The 20,220-nt window shown below is 37.3% G+C and overlaps 1 protein-coding gene across 1 annotated transcript in view; it reads left to right on the forward strand.

Annotated features, from left to right (window-relative positions):
• LAMC1 (laminin subunit gamma 1) overlaps positions 1–19,976 on the forward strand; it is a 130,368-nt gene extending 110,392 nt beyond the window's left edge. Inside the window, exons 17-28 of the mRNA XM_070940950.1 lie at positions 1,147–1,325; positions 1,655–1,811; positions 3,182–3,387; positions 4,881–4,960; positions 6,261–6,398; positions 10,205–10,349; positions 11,710–11,859; positions 12,515–12,629; positions 14,518–14,717; positions 15,958–16,116; positions 16,517–16,616; positions 18,825–19,976. Coding sequence (XP_070797051.1) covers positions 1,147–1,325; positions 1,655–1,811; positions 3,182–3,387; positions 4,881–4,960; positions 6,261–6,398; positions 10,205–10,349; positions 11,710–11,859; positions 12,515–12,629; positions 14,518–14,717; positions 15,958–16,116; positions 16,517–16,616; positions 18,825–19,081 — 1,886 coding nt within the window. The 3' untranslated portion in view covers positions 19,082–19,976. The remainder of the gene's footprint in view (positions 1–1,146; positions 1,326–1,654; positions 1,812–3,181; positions 3,388–4,880; positions 4,961–6,260; positions 6,399–10,204; positions 10,350–11,709; positions 11,860–12,514; positions 12,630–14,517; positions 14,718–15,957; positions 16,117–16,516; positions 16,617–18,824) is intronic.
• Positions 19,977–20,220: the final 244 nt, after the last annotated feature.

The following is a 20,220-nucleotide window of genomic DNA, read 5'->3' on the forward strand; positions in this document are numbered from 1 at the left end:
TTTCACCAGCTTTTGCCTCCATGAAGATCTAGGATGAAGGCAGGTGTCTGGATCAATATAAAGTATTGATTTGCACACCAGCTTTTTTTACTAGTCTCTTTACAGAGATGGGTTTCCACACCAAGCAGGATCAATCCTTAGGCATGATTTCTTGCTTTCTTCCTTAGAAAGGTTTGTCCATTTGTAGTAAGTGTCCATCAGTGTCAAAACACACGTCAAAGCGTCATTAGTAAAGACTGCTTTCTATCATTGTTGCTTCAGAAAGCCGCACTGTCTTCAAAACAACAGCATTGGAGAATCTTTGTGTTTCAGAAGCGCTGGAACTTTCCATATACAGATAGTCCTAGACTTAGGACTACAATTGAGCCCCACATTTCTGTTGCTAAGTGACACATTTGTTAAGTGAATTTTGCCCCATTTTACGACTTTTCTGGCCACAGTTGTTAAGTGAATCACTACAGTTCTTAAATTACTTAGTTTGTTAAATGAATCTGGCTTCCCCCTTGACTTTGCTTGTCAGAAGTTCGCAAAAGGTAATCACATGACCCCAGGACACTGCAACCATCATAACTGTGAGTTAGTTGCCAAACATCTGAATTTTGATCATGTGACCATGGAGGAGCTGTAATGGTTGTACGTGTGAAAAATGGTCATAAGTCACTTTTTCAGTGCTGTTGTAACTTTGAATATTCGCTAAATGAACTGTGGTAAATTGAGGACTACCCAGCAGTGAAATCCCCCCGATTCTATCCGGTTCACTGAACCGGTAGTGCCGGCGGCGGAGGCTCTGCCCACCCACCGGGACGTCATTATGTCCCTTTTTTTACCATCTGCGCATGTGCAGAAGAGGCATGCGTGCGCGCTCCCTCGCACTCCCGTTCCCGAACTTGTAGCAAAGGTAAGTGGATTTCACCGCTGGAACTACCTGTATTGTATGTACAACTTCTGGCTTCATTTAACAAGTAAAAGTAAGAAATGTCTGATTTTCCTAGTAGCTAAAGGCTACTGTGTAGCCAATCCATTGACATTTGAAAGAGGTTTAATTCATCGGTCTTCTAGCTATTCCAAGATTAAAGATTTTTCAGATTGTTCTTTTCTCATTGGCCTCTTCCCTGTTCAATATTTAAATGCCTTGTGTTTCCTCAGCTTGTGACTGTAACCCTGAAGGTTCCCGCTCCCTTCAGTGCAAAGAAGATGGCCATTGTGAGTGCAAAGAAGGCTTTGTGGGAATCCGCTGTGACCAGTGTGAAGAAAACTACTTCTACAATCGATCCTGGCCTGGTTGTCAAGAATGTCCTGCATGTTACAGATTGGTGAAAGATAAGGTCATACCGATTACAAAATTTGCTACTTTATAGCTAATTTTGCTAATTTAGAGCTTACATATTTTAATAATGGGGAAAATTAATATGATACACATTTGTGCTTAGCCCAAAAATGTTACACTGGCAAAAAAATATAATGTTACATACTTAAAAGCAAAAACAGCAACAGGAATAATACAAAAACTACATCAGTCTTAATTCTAACAGTTCCAGGAATCTGCCTTTTGCATATTTTCAGCATCTTTTTCTTCATCCTTTTTATCCGGAGCCTTCAAAACATGTGTGGTGGTCTTACTGATTTGTTGTTCCTTGGTGTCTCATTTGTTCAGGTTGAGGAGCAACGGGGGAGGCTGCGCAATCTGGAAAATCTTATAGCTAACATAGGAACAGGTGATGACATCATAACTGACCAGGCTTTTGAAGATAGACTGAAAGAAGCTGAACGAGAAGTCATGGACTTACTTCGAGATGCCCAAAGTATCAAAGGTAGCTGGCTGTCATCAGTTAATTGAGTTAGACCATTTGGCAGTCTATAATTTATTTCAGAAGCAATCAGTTCATATACCAATATATGTATATGTGTTTATAAATAAAAGTTTTTCAAAAAATATAAACACTTAACGTGAACTAATAAAAATTAAAAGGAAGAAAGGAAGAAAGAAGAAAAGGGAAAATGCAGAGACCAAAAGCAATATATTTGCTCAGTTTTTTCTGTTGCCCAATATTTTCTGAGCCTCAAAACCACAAATCATGGTTGCTTTTGCTTGTTTTTTTCTGTTTCACGCAAAATATAAAGTGTTTCCTATCAGCCATAAATATAGATATTGTTTTTTTTACTCTAATGAAGATTTTAGCCATCTCTGTAGATTTCATCATCATCATCAGACATTCTTCCATTGTGGGAGAAGAGATATAGTTTTGATAGTAATATTGAAGAAAAAGCCTTCATGTTAGAGATAGTACTAATAGTTGCAACTGTATTTTACATTTTAATGATTATATTATAAAGTACTGTATCGGATTAAATTTAAACTAACCTACTATATGGTTAGTAGGTTATGGTTAAAGGCCATTTTTTAATTTTATGATCCAAAGATTCAGTCACAAAAGAGATTTATCTTGAGCATTTCGAAAGTCTCTGTCATCACAGAGAAAGTGGGAACTGATGAATCAAATGCATACATATATACTAATATCCACTGTACTTTGAAATAAAGGATTAAATGTGTACTTCAGTCCTAAACTCTGTGAGCAATAGGAACAAAGTTGAGTGGGTTTTCTTCTCAATTTTTTGTTTATGTACATCAGTGGTGCTTCTTGGAATATTATTAAAGCCCACAAAACTTAAAATTTCTCCTTCCAGTTATTTTAAAACTATACTACGTCATTCGGAAGAGAAAAAGATAGCAAAGATCATATATGTTAGCAGATACATTTAATACAATTTGTGTTAGAGATAAGTGAAAAACTTTACAGAAGAAATAATTTGAAAAACAACAGTAGAAGATTTCTTATTGAAATTATCTGTTGTGTTGTGTTTGATCCTAGTGGAGAATTCTTTCCTCTGAAGACGTACAAAACCCACATTGTTTTAGGGTGAAAGGTGACTTTGTGAAGTTCCTATGTAAAAATCTATGCTCAGCATTTCATATTTTCTATGGTCATGATTTTGGCAAATCCCAACAAAATCTTAAGGAAATTCATAATTTCCTTTCATTGTTGTATTTATTCTTTGGATTTATAAGCCACTTTTCTGTTTTCTCATTTCATAAAATCAATTAGTGATAAAAACATTTGATAATAAACTTCTATTTACTAGTTTCTTTCTGTGAGTCATTGTTACTTGCTCATTCCAGATGTCGACCAGGGGTTGATGGATCGTCTGCAGGAAATTAACAGAACCCTTTCAAGTCAACTTGGTCGGTTGAGGAACATCCAGAATACAGTTAGGCAGACAGAAAACCTGGCTGAGCAAGCCCAAGCCCAGGTAGAAAACACAGAGGGGCTGATTGACACCGCTTCAAATATGCTCCACAGGGCAAGGATGGCTATTGCCAATGTGGTGAGTGACATTTGCATTCTCTCTTTACATTTCACACCTCGCGATGGAATTAATCAGGGTTTTACGAGTGCTAGAATGATGCTTTTGAAAAACGAATATTGCTCAATCAAATCTTTATTACAGGCATTGACCTGCAATAATGAATGTGGCTTATTTTTTCCCCAAATGTCTAGCCCTTTTTTTTTTTGGGGGGGGGGGGTTGTGAAATCAGGCTGGGAAATGATGAAAGCTGAGCAATACCTAGTAAAATTGTAAGGTGGACTTATAATGAGATTCTCAAATGAACTAAAGGTGCAAAATAAAGATGCAGTATATTTTTGCTAAGTAAGAGACACTACACAAGATTGTCCAATGTAAAGAATTTGATGGTTCCCAGTGCAGATCAAAAAATGGCCGTACTGCAGAACATTTTCAAGCACTGCTGGGGTGGGCATGTGCAAAATCTTGAAGGGTCTCTTGGCCTTGATCAAGCCTTTGACCAAACATTCCTTCAGGGTGGCTTGACGAAACATGGGCCCCCTCATTTAGGTACCAGAGTGATGCTACCACATCATTTGGAAGCACCTGCTGGACTGGCTTTAATAGTCTTCTGTGGAAAAGATGCTTCAGTTAAACCAAAGCAGTTGAACAATGCAAGGAGACCATCTCAATACTTCATGTAGAAGCCCTGAGAGGAAGAACCTAATTTCTCCTTTCTGTATCTCTTCAGAGATTGGAATTAAATCATCGCCATCAAGCAATGCCCCCACCCCCACCCCCTCTGCATCGCCCTTTGGCTGAATATAAAACATTCTCTCTGCAAGATTGCAGATACCAAGATTGATATTCATATGGAAACCTTCGTGAAATCATTTGCACTCTCATACAAATAAACATGGCTGTACTTCATGAAGATGTGCTTTTCTTCCCCTGCACATTTTTTTCTATCAGTATATCATGTGAAACTGTTTAAGATCAAGCATGTTTTATTTATTTTTAACAAATACATTGAATAGCCAGAGAAACATTGCCTTCTCCTTGCTTTTCCAAATTTTTGCGTTTTTGAAACAGCTTCATGAATTACCAGTGACTGATTCAGTTTCTTTTACTGTTGCTTTGTAAATGGGGTTATGAAGAAAAATAATATGGAATCTTATATTTCATCATTAATTTACAAACTGATATCTAGAAGGGAAGGACGCAGACAAAGGATAACTTGATTTTCATCAGTCTGATTAATTTAAGAGTTATTGATTGCTGTGTTGATTTTTTCCATTTTAAACGTGTGGTCATTAATCTAGGATTAATGTCCTGCATGTGGTGGAAGGATGCAGGAAATAAGGGCACTGCAAACTTCAGCCCTGCAGGTTCCAGAGAAAATAAAGGAAGAATACAAGATTGCTAGATTTAGCAACACCTCTGTTTCTTATCTCTGATGCAAGCAACTGTTATCTGCTTATAGTATTGTAAAATGCAAGAGATGGCTTTTGAAAGTATTATGATTCCTCTTTCAGTCTATCACTCCACCAGAATCAACCAGTGACCCCAATAACATGACTATCCTGGCAGAAGAAGCTCGGCAGTTGGCTGCACGGTGAGAGATGCCCCCTTTATCTTTATTCCCCTGGATAATCTTAACCATGCCTCTATTTGGCAGATTGTTGAGGAACCCAAGGCTACCATCTCCCCTCTTTGTTTAATCTTTTCTCCAAGTCCATCATGCATTAAATGGTAACTTCTCTACATCATCTTCAGTTTAAGATCTCCTCCTCAATCCTGTGGAGGAAGTGTTGTCTGTTTCCACATTCTTTCTATCCCCAAATCTCATTCCTTTAAAAAAACATTCTCTTCTCTTTTCTGCTCTGAAAAGAACTGATTGAAAGAAACCCATAATGGGGCAGTTATACACTATTACTCTTTTTTGAATTGCTTATTTAAGTATACTTTAACCAAAGGTTACATCTTATCTACTGTATAAATACACATACATGCATTATATATACTGCATTATTTGGAAGAAAACATAAACTGTATGCAGCTTTTCTCTTTAAAGTTTATATGTGACAGGCATTAGCTTGGAAAGAATGGGCTGTCCAATTGTTTTTATTTAAAATGAAGGAAGCCCATGATTTCCCCATTCATGGAAAATGTGGGCCACACTCGTATTTTATATTTTAACATAATTCTAATTCTTAATAGATTCATTTTGATTTTGAATAGAAGACATTTTATAAGAAAGGACTCTGAGAGATTGAAAAATCCTCCTTCTAGTTTACACTATGTCTCTAGTGTGATTATGGTATTCTGCGACTCAATTGCTCAAACTGACTACAGCATCAGACAGGCCTTTTTCTCCATCTTCTGGTTTGAGGACACTGACATGTTCTAGCGAATTGAGTTCCAATCTATTGTCATGGCATGCCCCTCCTTCTCCCCCCCTCCACTACTATGCGTCACTCATTTCCTGTTTGAGCAATACTGTTGAACAATGGGGATGAAGTAATCTGCCACAAGATTTAGAACAGAATCTTTGTGGTAATCCTTTCCAGCAGATGGGAAGGCAGGCATCTGCAGAGATAGGTCAAAGGTGGAAATCAGAGGCGATGGAAGCATGGACCTGGGATAGCCTGGAATAAAGACTGCACCGCTGCTTGCTCTCCAGGACACGATGCTAGGCCAGAAATCAGCCCACTCTCAAAATTTCCATGATGGTGCATTTTCCACACAAACAGGTTCTTGTTCAACTTGGATTGAGTTAGTTATCAACAGAAGCACAATTCAAGCCATGCAGTTGAAGAATGATGAATTAGAAGCCATGCATGATGATGATGCGTGGAGAGCAAAATACAAATAGTAGCATATTTCAAATCATGTTTTCCATTTTTTTGGCCCAGGCATAAAGCAGAAGCAGATAATATTGAGAAAATAGCTAAGGAAGCAAATGATATGTCATCACAAGCATATAAGCTACTCTTGGACACACTAGCAGGAGAGAATGAAACAACTAATGACATCAGTGATCTAAATAGAAAGTAAGTCTAACAAGGAAACATCTAATGCTTATGGTTGTTTTGTTTTAAATATCCGAATTGCTTTTCAGAGTTAGAATACTCCTCGTGGTTTAAAGAATTGTGAAGAGAAGCTGTTTTTCTTTTTATTCTTAATCCCTGTCTCAGTCTGAAGAATTCAAAGAGGGATATCTATGAATATCCCTATTCAATACAGGAGTATTGAAATGCACTTTAATTGTATTTTACAGGACAAGAACTTTATTTTTCCCTCTTTATTATATGTTTGCTGCTGAGGTTCTCTTATTGAAATGAAACATTATAGCAAGATAACTATATCTTGACCAAATATACTAAATAGAAACAGGCACACCCTTTTTATCCATCATTTAATTTTGAATTGTAACTATACAGTAAAAGCATTTGTATGACAGAACATTTGGTCTGTAGATTTCCCAAGCTAGTGCTTAAAGAATCAGCCACCCTTTAAATATCTTTTTCAGTGTCCCATTTCAATGATGACCAACCAATATAATAAATTATCAAATAAACATAAGGTGGCAAGCAACAATAAAGAAGGGCGGGGGGGGGAGTAGATTATTAATGGACAGGAAAAGAAAGAAGAAAAAGAGTAGGCTGAAGTGGGGAGGATTCGGTTGGAGAAAAAGTTTCTGAAATCCTTTGTAAGCTGCTCCATGCAAACAGATCTCATATACTGACTATTTCTTGCTTATACTAGTAACAAGATGGAAGGCAACAACTACAATAACAACAGCAATCCCCAGTGGGACCATCTGATCACAAGCATTGCTCTCTATGACAGCAGTCTTGTGACTCTTAAAACATGGTTTCCCCTGTCTGAGCACGATGTTGTAGTCAAGAATGGTCAGGATAAATGATAAGCAGGTGAATTTTTGTAAAATAAATAATTGTTCAGATTTCCCACAAATTGTGACCAATCAGCATTACTCACAACCCATGATTTCCTTCTTAGATGGCTTTCAACCTGCAGAAAGATGACCACTAACAATGTATATCAAGCAAGAAATATGTTCGAGCTTGCTATTAAACAGCTGCACTGGATACATTCCATTAAATTGTTCAGAGTTGGCTGTCTTCTGACAGAGACAAAACTTTGAAGTATTTCCAGGATTCCAGTCACGGGAAACAATGAGACTCCTTGCTCTGAAACCAATATATGTAGAAATCCATATTTGAAACTATACCAAAGTCTTTTCTCTGAAAGGAAAATATTAATATTTACTAATATTAATATTATTAATATTTACTAATATTAGCAGGCTCAAGAGCATATACAGAGCAAATCTTCCCCAAAATTCAACAAACCAACCCAGACCTTCTATTTGGAATAACCTACTGAACCCCATCTTCTTTTATCTTCTTTTTTTTCAGACAACGCTATCTGCGTACAAATAAATAAATAAAAACAACACCCACCCCACCCACCCCATTTTATGCAAGGAACACACATGAATCCTAGCTTCCGATAGGAAATGCTTTTTAAAAAATAGCAGTAATTTACTAGGCAAGCTGACAAATCTATGGCTATAAGCAGTTTTCTTCTGACTGGCCTGACCTGCTGTTTTTCTCTCAACTTACCTGCCCCATATTATTCAATTCAGTGTAAACAAATAACAGTAGGGGTGTTACTGATCCTGCTGCTATACTGACTCAATCAGGAAAAAAAAAGGAATGAGGAGAAGAATCACCTCAGAACAATCAACCCACTTGAAACAATGCTGCTCAAACCATTGTGTATCTGAGATTAAAGCCAAGATTTAGAATACACGTGTTTAGCTTTAGGCTTTAGAATCCCACCAATGACATCATCCAAAGATGTTTTGCCCAGCCTGAACAGCTTCTTGGTAAATACCTTGTAATAGCAGCGCTACACACTGCATATGAAACTCATTCCAAGACAGCACAGGATCTGGCAGGATCTCCTTGCAAGCTGTATGGAGAAAATGAGCTATTTTTTTTTTAAATAATTTTTTTTTTGGACCAAATAAACAAGATCCAGGATGGATTCAAAGCATTTCTCATGGGTATTGAGTAGTTAAAGGCTGTGTATAGCTCTCAGTATCTTGAGATCAGGCTGCTGAAATTAAATTACGAAATTAAAATGGCCACATTTTAATATCTCCAAATTGTCCTCCCCCCCTTTTGGGGGGGGGCTGTTTTGGCTTGCGTTGGAAGTCTTAAGGGTAAGAATATGAATATCTTTCTAGGAAATGCATCGTTCTTATATGTTTCTAAGAAATATGTTGCTCAAATACAGGTTTCTAGGAAATAACATTGCTCTCATACTACTCTATAATATGTGGAATTGAAGTCCACATACCTAAAAGCTGCTAAGGTTGAGAAATATTAAGTTTAGATGTATTTCCCAGAGATGTAGGTCTGTGAAGCATAAACCTGAAGGCAAATGGTTTGTTATAGCTTTTGTAGAAAAGCTGGTAGCTGTCAGCTCCAATAAACTTGGGAATGCTGACTGAATTTGGAAGCTGGAAGATTAAGGACTAGATCAGGGGTGTCAAATTTGCATCATCACGTCGTCGTCACATGGCATATCACTACTGTTCCCCCCTTCGTTAAACGGGGTGGGCGTGGCCAGCACATGACACATTTGGGCCACGGGTTTAATGCCCCTGGACTAGATGATTCAAGCAAATTAATACTAACTTCCAGTTTTAACAATACAGAAAGCTACAAAATGAAATTTGGCTTGATTGTTGGGAATTGTCCTACAGGTACTTACTTACTTACTTATTATGTTTGAAGCCCACCTTTCTTCTCAGAATTCAAACCAACATACATAATACTACTTCCTCCTATTTCATTCAGAGCTCTCTGAAGTACATTAGGCTAAAAAGGATTGGCTTGATGTCAACCAATAAACTTCCAAAGCAGAAGGCAGATTTGAGTCTGTTCTTTGTTCATTTAAATCCAGCACATTAACAATTGTATTGCCTTGGGTTTTTTATAGTACAGGTAGTCCTCAGCTTATGACCACAGTTGAGCCCAGAATTCCCATTGTTTAGCAACGCAGTTGTTAAGTGATTTGTGCTCCATTTTACAATCTTTTTTTATTGCCACAATTGTTAAGTGAATCACTACAAATGTTAAGTGAATCATGTAGTTGTTAAGCGAGTCCAGCTTCCCTCATTGACTTTGCTTGTCAGAAGCTGGCTGTGAAGGTCACAAATGATGATTACATGACCCTGGAGCAGCCCAACTATCATAAATACACAGCTATTGCCATGCACCCGAATTTTGATCATGTGACCATGTAATGGTCGTAGGTGTAAAAAAAATGGTCATAAATCACTTTTTTTCAGTACCGTTGTAACAGTCACTAAACTAACGGTTGTACGTTGAGAACTACCTGTAAAGATATCACAGAACATGCCACGTTTTTGTTCTCATGGTTCAATTTGGTCTCATATTGCCTCCAGAGGTCAACTGAAATGAAGGAAAGTTTTTCTTTCTCTCTTCTAACAGATGATAGAAGGGCTTTAATGAAGGTTTTCTTGTGGCAAAACATTTGTGTCCTGCCATCGAATGCCTCTTTCCATTTGCATTACAGTTTCTCTTGACAAAAATTGAATACCAAGACAAAGAAAAAAATATTCTTAAATCAAAATTGAGGAGTCTTCATGCTTTCGTGTGACACATGGTCCTACTCGTGTTGCAAATCTCAACATCCCCCAAAATAGCCAAGAATGATCATTGGCTATAAAGACTTTTCTCATTCTAGCCTTAGACCAATAAACCACACAGAGCACTAACGGAATACTTTTGTTTCTTAGGTATAACCAAGCAAAGAATATTGCCCGAGACCTAGAAAAACAGGCAAATAAGGTCTCAGCAGAAGCAAAAGAAGCTGGGGAAAAAGCTCTACAGATCTACGCAAATCTCACCACTCTGCCATCCATAGACACTGCAGGGCTAGAGGTATTTTGAGATAAGCTCCTTGCTGAAGGCACTTAGACATTATGGTTAGCAAATCTTGAAAACTGTACTGGCGTATCGTAGATGACAATACTTGAAGTTTAACTTCGGCTGAGGAATTATTTATGAAATGCTTTTAAAAACAAATCATGTGAAAGACAGAATAACCCCAAGTTTAGATCAAAATATATAGAATATTTTAAAGCTATCTAACATGGATACAGTTTGGCAAGTAGGTAAAGTTGTTCTCAAATGTATCCAGCCTCGTAATGATTATGCAGACACATCCATGTCCTTTTCTTGAAAATGCATATGTCACTTTTCATTTTCTTCTGAATGTATCAGCATTCTTGGGTCTGGGAAAGGGAAAAGTGTTCAAAACAGAATAAATGAGGACCAGAAGGACTTTTTTTCAGATTTAACTCTTAAACAAGGCATCTGTCTATTAGGAACTCTGTGAAAAGAAGGATTAGATGGCTCAGAGTTACTCTGTCTTAATGTACTAACTAAAAGAGGGCTGTAGTATACTTACCTAGTTTCCAAGACAGTGTAAGCCAACCCCTTTTTCTTGGCATTAAATCTGATTTAAAATTCACTGTGTGAATCTAGCTTCCGTGGTCATCTGCTAAGGACTTGATAATAGAATGCTTTTTTACTTCCCAATCTAATTTACCACCCAGCATTTCCTAAAGATCTTCTTTCCAATTACTAATCAGGTTCATCCATGATTTGGCCTTTTTTTTTTTTTTTTTTTTTTTTTGAGGTCTCTATTCCTATGACCTCCTATGACCAACAAACAAATACATAGATTGGAAAGACACTGATGAAATATCTTGGCAACCCATGATTTTTCCTTGCAGAGAAAAAAGCCTCCTTATTTCTTTAGTTTTTTGGTTGTTCAGAAATAGTGGAAACCATCTGCTACGTTTTAGTTACTCATGCTTACACCAGCACCCAAGGCATATCTTGAGGCCTTATTAAAACATTACAAAACCCTCCCTTTCATTTTAATACATTAGGGAAATAAAGGATTTGAAGGAGAAGGCCTACACTGAGCATAGTGGCAAGTGGCCAGTCCATTTATTTTGTGCAACATTTCAAAAAACAATTGTGGAAAAAGATTATGATTCTTGAGTATTCCTGAAGACAACTTCTTCAGCATTCCATTAATCAAAGATGTTGCTACAGAGAGCCCAATGTGATCTGCATCAGATCTGAAAACTCTTTAAGGGGTATGTTTGATCCAGTTCATCAGCTGATAGTTTTATAAGAACAGTCTCTTAAATGTGCAGGATGATATACCAGTTTAGGTTTCTTAAATCCACTGAAGCAGTTTTTCTTCCTTCCTTTTTTCCATATGCAGAATGAGGCGAAGAACATCAAGGAAGAAGCCCAGGAGTTAGAACTGCTCATTAAAGACAAACTAAAGAATTATGAAGATCTGAGAGAAGATATGAGAGAGAAAGAATTGGAAGTTCAGAATCTTTTGGAGAAAGGCAAGACAGAGCAGCAGGTCAGTTATAACTAGCATAAATTCTTGTCCCTGATATGTCAAGAATACATGCTGTGTTATCTATGTATTTCTTCTCATAATTACCACATATTGCAGAACTGTAATGATTATTCATTATGCTCTTTGATCATTTTCTTTAAGATATAGAGTCTGTCAACATAAAGATTGCATTGTGTGGTACACATCACTTGTTTTTAAATACAGTTTTATTTTCATTTTATAACTACTGGAATGATACCATGTGATTCCACATATTTTTCATATGAGAATAATTGGCTAGAGCTCTGGCTGGTTTAGAGACCTTATCCTTTCTTGCACCTAGTTATACTTGCTTGACAAAAAAAAACCCTCCCTTTTTATCCAAGTCTAAGTCTTTTTTATATATATAAAGGATCATAACATTTTATTTTTTAGACTTACCTCTACAGGTAAAATTAAGTTAATGAAGAAAGTGGGATCTCAGTAAATTAGATTTGCAAATTTTTATCCTGCCTCATTTTGATAGTATGGGGTGCATATAGAATAGAAATAAATCTAGAAAATAACCTTGCATTTTTGAACAGACTACTTTCTCGTGCTTGCACTATTTGAGCATTAGAATTTGACCAGATATGTCAGAAGGGAGCATATGATAACTTGCTGTGTATTTGCTTAGACTGCTGATCAGCTTTTGGCTCGAGCAGATGCTGCCAAAGCTTTGGCTGAAGAAGCTGCCAAGAAGGGAAGCAATACACTCCGGGAGGCCAATGAGATCCTGAACAATTTGAAAGGTAAGCAGCCTGACTGCCAGAGGAGCCATGTGACAGAATGGCAGGATGTCCTGCCAGGAAGCAAGGTGTTGTCTTGCTAAGTCTATTATTTTGGTTCTTACCATCTCTACTTCTACGGTAGAAATGTGTTCTGTTGAAAGGATAGTTGTGTTTCATTTTGTGAGAAAGGCAGAATTCAATTTCCTGGGAATGGACAGGAGTCTTGGGAAGTAAGGCTAGGAACTAGTAATTGAAATCAGCAAACAGACAAGGGCAGAGGTTCCTACATCCTTTAAGACTTTTTACTTGGAGGATATTGCTAGCTTTGTGATACTCTTGCAAAACACATGCCATAGTGAGTGCAGCCAATTATAAAACATGGACTTTCCAGAAAAACAAACCAATGGGCTAAAAGGAAAATAATTTCTCTCCAAGCCAAATGTCAATCTCCAGATCCTAAGACTACTTTTTTAATTTAAAAAAAATCATTATTTGTTTGCTATGCTATTTTATAAAAGGAACAGTGAGACACAGAAACAAATTCTTAATCAAGGTCTTGAATACAAGGCAGAAGTAGGGCCTGAGTCCTAATGCCAAACCATATTTACTTCCATTTTTTTTAAAAAAAGTTAATTCTGAAAGATCTACATACCAGACACAAAAATCTATAATAGATAAAGTACTTCTATACACACAAAATAGCAAAATGCACAATAACAGACAAGAAAAAACTGGGCAAGACAAAAAAGTATCTTAGAATGTTTCAAAATAACCAAAAAATTTTTTATAAAAATGCCTTGGCAACTCATGTGCAGCCCATACTTGTTCTTGGAAATAAGGGCAATGCCTGCAACACTGAAAAATTCATTTCCTTGCTTCGCACTGTGTTCCTAGATTTTTTTTTAAAGGAGGAATAAGCAACCACGTTGTTTTCCAGGAATTGCATCTCAGTGGTGGAGCATGTATTTTGCATGGAGATATTCCCATGTTCAATTCCCACCATCTCCAAATAGTAATAAGAAAGACACCTTCTGTTTGAAACTGTGAATAGTCACTGTCAGTAAGAATAAAGCAGCCTTCCATGTCTTCATTCTTCCAAAATTTTGGGTCACAGTTCTCATCATCTCAGATCATTGGTTGGGCTGATGGGAATTGTGTTCTAAAGCATTTGTAGGGCATAACTATGTGCAAGGCAAGTACAGATAATATAATGTTGGATGTTACAGTTATTCGATGCAACTTTCCATCATGCATTTCAGATACAAGCTAGCTAATTCCTTCAGAATTTATAGCTATATATAAATTAAGATTTATATAGGTGGGGGGGTCCTTATAGAATATACTGCAGAGAGAGTATATCAGCCAATGATAGCTAAATAATATTTCAAGATGCTGAGCTTGTCAGCTGGAAAGCTGACAGACCGGGTTTGAAATCCAAGTACCGCATGATGGGATGAACTCCCATTACTTGCCCCAGCTCCTGCCCACCTAGCAGTTCAAAAGCATGAAAATGCAAGTAGATAAATAGGTACCACTTCAGTGGGAAGGTAACAGAATTCTGTGCACCTCGGCATAAAGTCATGATGGCCACATGACCATGGAAGTTTCTTCGGACAACATTGGCTCCCTTGGCTAAGAAACAGAGATAAGTACCACCCACTAGAGTTGGAAACAACGGAAAAAGGAAAAACATTACCTTTATTTCAGTATTGAAATAAAGTATTGAATAGTAACAAATAGGGATGATTATGACATTCTGGAACTAATCATAAAGAATACTGTGATTTTCATCTTTGCTTTTGCAAACTGCCATTGGGTTTAATTTGACTGCCATTGAACTGAAAAGTTGGACTGAACAGATTGTTGTATGATCTGCTGTAGCTGCATTTTGCTTTTCCCTTGGTTTCAGACTTTGATAAGCGTGTGAATGATAACAAGACCGCTGCTGAGGAAGCTCTTAGGAAAATTCCTGCCATTACCCAGACCATTATGGATGCAAACAGTAAGACCCGCCAAGCAGAACTGACACTAGGCAATGCGGCTGCTGATGCCAGAGAAGCGAAAAACAAAGCCGACGATGCCGAGAGAATTGCTACGTCTGTAAATAATGTAAGTCATGGGAATATCTCTCTCTCTCTCTCTCTCTCTCTCTCTCTCTCTCTCTCTCTCTCTCTCTCTCTCTCTCTCTCATCTATCTATCTATCTATCTATCTATCTATCTATCTATCTATCTATCTATCTATCTATCCACACACACACTATATTTTTTGCTCCATAAGACACCCCCCCCCCAAAAAAGTGGGTGGAAATGTCTGTGCGTCTTATGGAGCGAATATTGCAGCCGGGTTGTGGTGGCAGGGTCCTTTTACTGTGCTGAACCCCTCCGGAATGCAGGAGTCAATAGGCAGAGCTGGCACATCAGAGGAAACCTCTCTGTGGTCCTCTCAGGCTCCGCCTCCTGTCCTCACTACACTGCTGCTCCATATTTGGCGTTCCATATTCACAGTAAGAAGGCGTTCCATATTCATTTTTTTCCTTTGTTTTCCTCCTCTAAACCTAGGTGCGTCTTACAGTCAGGTGTGTCTTATAGTGTGAAAAATACTGTGTGTGTATGTATGTATGTATGTATGTATGTATGTATGTATGTGTATATATATATATATATATATATATATATATATATATATATATATACACACACACATACATACATACATACATATATAGACACACACACACACACACACACACATATATACATACACACACTGTATTTAGTAGCAGAGTTCTGAGTTATTCAAAAAGCAGTATCTTCCCCCAATCCTTGGCAGAATTGCATTGTCTATGAATCCAGGCCTCTATAGTTCTCTTGGAGAATGTAAAGCCTGTTAGCAAGACTGTTGCCTAGCTCTTCCTGGAGATGGGAAGAGAACATATGTAGCCCAGCCATATCAGTTGAGCAATTAAGAGAATTTCAGTAGCCCGTAGGTCAAGTCACTATGTGTAAGGCAAAGATTACTCCAAGATGCTCTGACATGATGATTTCCTCTTTGGTTAAAGAAAATTATGACAAGGACTACCAAGACAAATGGGACAAGAGGACTGTTGTGATCAAATGTCATAGCACTGACAATTTTGGATTGCCTGGACTAAAAAGCTTGAGGTCTTTAATAAATGTTCTTGTGGCATTGATGAGACTGTTAAATTAAGGAACCGTTAAGTGCAAATGCACATGGGTCTCTGTTGAAATAAGTAAACAGTCCTCTATGTTGCTTGGCTTTTGGTGTCTAATTTTCTAATCTTGGAATATGCTCAGTATCTTCAAGACTTTGATTTCTGCCAATCCTAGAATGCTAGTGCCACAAAGGAGATTGCTGACAACACCTTTAAGACTGTTACTGAGTTGGACAAAGAAGTTGATGACATGCTAAAGCAATTGACAGAAGCAGAGAAAGAGTTAAACAAGAAACAACAAACTGCTGATCAAGATATGATGATGGCAGGAATGGTAAGTAACTATGTTAAAAAACAACCATTTGGTTGTTTAAGATTCTCATCCATTATAGAGATCATAATGTGCTATTCTCGATCTTTTTAACTAGGTAAAAGTACATATGTTCCTTGTCATAAGATTGCAAAACTCTTCTTACCACTGAAATCCCATAATATTCCTCCTTTGACTACCTTGTTCCTGATGGCATTTGCCATCCTATGGAAATGACATGAGATCAAGCATCAATGAGAGAAAATTGATATTAGTGTGATCATTAGTTAGTGATTTTAACATGGCATTTGTAAACGTGGACATCCCGATTCAATCTCTTAAATTTGGGTGGTAGGACATGGCATCATTCTACGTAACTCATGAGTCATTGGATAAGATGAATACTTTACATTTAATTTTACAGGCTACACAAGCAGCTCAGGAAGCAGAAGATAATGCAAAGAAGGCAAAGAGCTCTGTGAACAATTTGCTGAACATGATTAACGACCTTCTTGAAAAATTAGGTATATTTCTATATATATATATATATTTCCTTTCAGCTGATGATTTACTAGAAAATTCTGCCCTAAATGAGTCAAGCTATTCTTCAAGGTGTTTTGATCATCAACCTAATGAATCTTAGCTAGCAAGGCTATTTGGCAATTGGTGTTTGAAATTATAGTCTAAACATTTGGAGGATATATTGTTTGTGAAAGATGGATAATAAGTACTTCTCCACATGACTGATTACCTCTACACTTTCAACCAATAACATTGGTATGTATCCATGGCTATGTTAATCATGAAAGCAGCTGGGAAAGTTGATCTAAACATCTTGTGGACTTATTCTAAATATTAAAATATACAAATCTAGAATGGGGTGTAAGTCAGTGGTGTATTAACCATTAAGCAGACTAAGCACATGCTTAGGGCACCAGGCCCAAAGGGGGCACCACAAAGTTGAGAAAGAAAAAAAAACCCTATGAAGATTGGTTCTTCATTGAAAGGAGGGGGGCACCAAGATTTGTCAGTGCTTAGGGCACCAGTGAGCCTTAATCTGCCACTGGGTGTAGTGATTTAAATGAAGATATAAAAGCAGGCAACTCCACAACTATCAAGTAGACAGTATGTCATTTGCAATACAAATTTCTGATTAATTAAAATATAAGTAACAGCCTTCATATATTCATATATCATTGCGGAAGGAGGCTATGTAGGCTAATGAAAAAAATAAAAAATGATGTGAGTAGTAGATCTATAGTAATGTCCATAAAATTGACGCTATACTTGATGCCAGCATATTAATTTCTTAGATGAAATACAGAAGCATTTTTGATGGCCATTGCTGAATCATTCATGTATTGAGCTTTTTTAAATATCTGTGTTTATTTTTTGTCTTTCTGCATTGGCATGTAAATTGAACATTACCTGTGGATGTCCTCTTACTCATATGTTGATACACCTCTTTTTTCCCCTTTCAATCTCATCATTTAGCAGAGATTTCCCTGGCCAGAATCCAGAAAACACAAAACTTATTTTATGAGCCGAGGAGAACTTTCATTTGTTTTTGTTTTTGTTTACACAGCATCTCTTCATACAACAATCTAGCAATCTAGTTTTGTGAAACTCAGGACCATATATTTGGTTTATCATATTCAATATTTTGATCTGCTTTTCTAGAGAGAAAAATAAGTTTTATTTGAGTATCACAAGCTTTCTAGAACTCTTTTAAGTTTTTAAAATCCTAAACATAACTGACTATTTCTCCAAAATTTCAAACATCCTACAATAGAATCTAAAAGGTCAGAGCAATAAAATGTAGGGTTGGGTAGACAAATTCCTCCCAAGTATCTCAAGGTAATACAGAGAAGGTAATGCAGTAGTATATTTTGCTGCATAGCTTCCGGTATCCTGCAAATGGCTGTGATCTTATGTGGTTCAGGTTGGACTGATGGCTGTTCTGCAAAATTAAAGTATAATATGAGAGAGAAACTTTAGGGAGTGGCATGGTGGCCTAGAGGTGGAGGTGTCTCCTCACAATCAGGAGGCTGAGTTCAATCCTAAGTAGCAATAGATATTTCTTTCTCTGGGCACAGTGAGCTATTATCTGCTGCGAACTCCGCATAGGTGTCAGGAAGGGCATCAGCCAGTAAACACTCAGTCAACCCAACTCCACCCCAATGCAAGGGATTACAGGATTGTTAAAAGAAAAAAAATGAGAGAGAAACCTTAATGGTGAAATGTTGGTAGTGAGCAAGAAACTGCATAAGTTCATGTAAGAAGAAAAAAGTACATACACATATAAGTAGAAAAAAGAGATACTATAGCACAAATTAAATAAATATCAGTTGATAATATAAATATTCACAGTATGAATTCTATAAAATTTGAATTTCTGAGGAGGCATTTAAAAAAGACTTTGAATTGGGTGAGTTTGTGGCCCAGTACAAATATCACTGTATTTTGATTCACAGATATTTTTTTCCCCAGCTGAGAATTTCACAATTGGAATGCAAAGTTAAAGAAAATGTTCCCTTCTAGTGTAGCTTAGCAAGATAGGGTGATCTTATTGTGATCTTATAAACACACAATAACAACAAGCTTAGCAAAAGGCCATTCAATGTTATACTGCTATTAGAGATTCAATCTTTCTCTCCAATCTGGTAATCAGAAATAACTTTTTGTAAGAGATTGAGGGGGCTTCCTAACTTTTTACTTTTCTATCTCTGTAGCACGAGTAGAACCTGTGGACCAGAGTCAGCTTAGCACCATTGAAGATACTTTAAATGCTGCAAAAAATCAGATGAAGGATAGCGATCTAGACCGGAAAGTATCTGAACTAGAGAAAGCAGCTGAAAAGCAAGCTAGTGCCATCAATGAATACAACAGGGACATCAACACCATTTTGAAAGACATTAACAATCTAGAGGACATCAAGAAGACCTTGCCAAGTGGCTGTTTCAATACTCCATCCATTGAAAAACCCTAAGGGTGTGCCAAGGGCAGGGGGGGCATTCCCTCAATGACTGGTGAAACAGTTTTGGCTGAGGAGTGCCTTAATTCCTAGATGATGTTCTTCAGGACCTTGACCTCATCTCCCACACAGTTCAGTCGTTCATTCTTTCCTAGTTCGGGGGTTGGGAGGGGGAATGCAAGTTTATATGAACTAAAAGCAATTTAATTACCAGCCTTGGGGCACCAGAAAGTTATCAAGACATACACTCTATACGCTACTTTGCTCAAACACTCTACATTCTTTTTCTGAGAAATTTTAATTTTAATTTACAGTATGATGGACTTTGTACTGAGAACTGAAGTAAGGGAGGGCACAAACACAGGCTCTTTTTTTTCATTCCCTTTTCCATTCCTGTATCTCCTGCCCTCCTGCAAATTGTTGTTGATCTATGAAGGAAACTGTTTGGCTACCAAAGTATTAAATAGTAATGGCCAGGATAACCACCTATTCTGAGAAATGCAGGTGGGTTTCAGAATCGGCATTCTCCCCAAAGAAGGAGAAAGGGCTTATTCTTAAACTAGTAGCCACTCGATGCTTTGGTAGCCAGCTGCCAGCTTTTAAGAACCTTTCTAGTGTGCAATATGTATATGTGTATCTTGTTTCTGAGGCAGTTCTCAGAAATGCTTTTAAGGAGTCATGAGGAAGGAGTGGTATATTAGTTTTCCATGGTGCTAAAGCTTGGCCTGTAAAGCAGGCATGCATTTGGGCCTGTAAGGATAAAGTCAGGTGCTTCAGTTTTAATTGGGAAAAAACTGCTTCTGGCCAAAATTGTTCCTGTCCCTGGATTAAAATGGACATATTTTTTTCTTCTCTCTTAAAAATGAAAAAGAGATTTTAACATTTCTGTTTGCATTGGGGAGGAAGCAATTTATTCAGAAAGAACTTTACTTGCTAGGTTTCCCTCCAAAATATGAAGCTGTTGTAACTTTATCTGGTCAAAACAAGCCCAAAGGATTTTGCAGTTCTCTTTATATCAAGTCAGAGGTGATTTTGCCATGAAGAGTATGTCTTTTGCCTGAAAGTACTGAATCCCAATAAAGTTTAGGCTCTTTTTTTCCCCCTGGCAAAACAAGAAAAATGGTCAGACCTCATTCTAGGGACAAATATTTAGA

The sequence above is a fragment of the Pituophis catenifer genome, unplaced genomic scaffold, assembly GCF_029215685.1.
Source record: "Pituophis catenifer annectens isolate HBS135680 unplaced genomic scaffold, rPitCat1.0.hap2 SCAF_3, whole genome shotgun sequence".
NCBI classification, from domain to species: Eukaryota; Metazoa; Chordata; class Lepidosauria; order Squamata; family Colubridae; genus Pituophis; species Pituophis catenifer.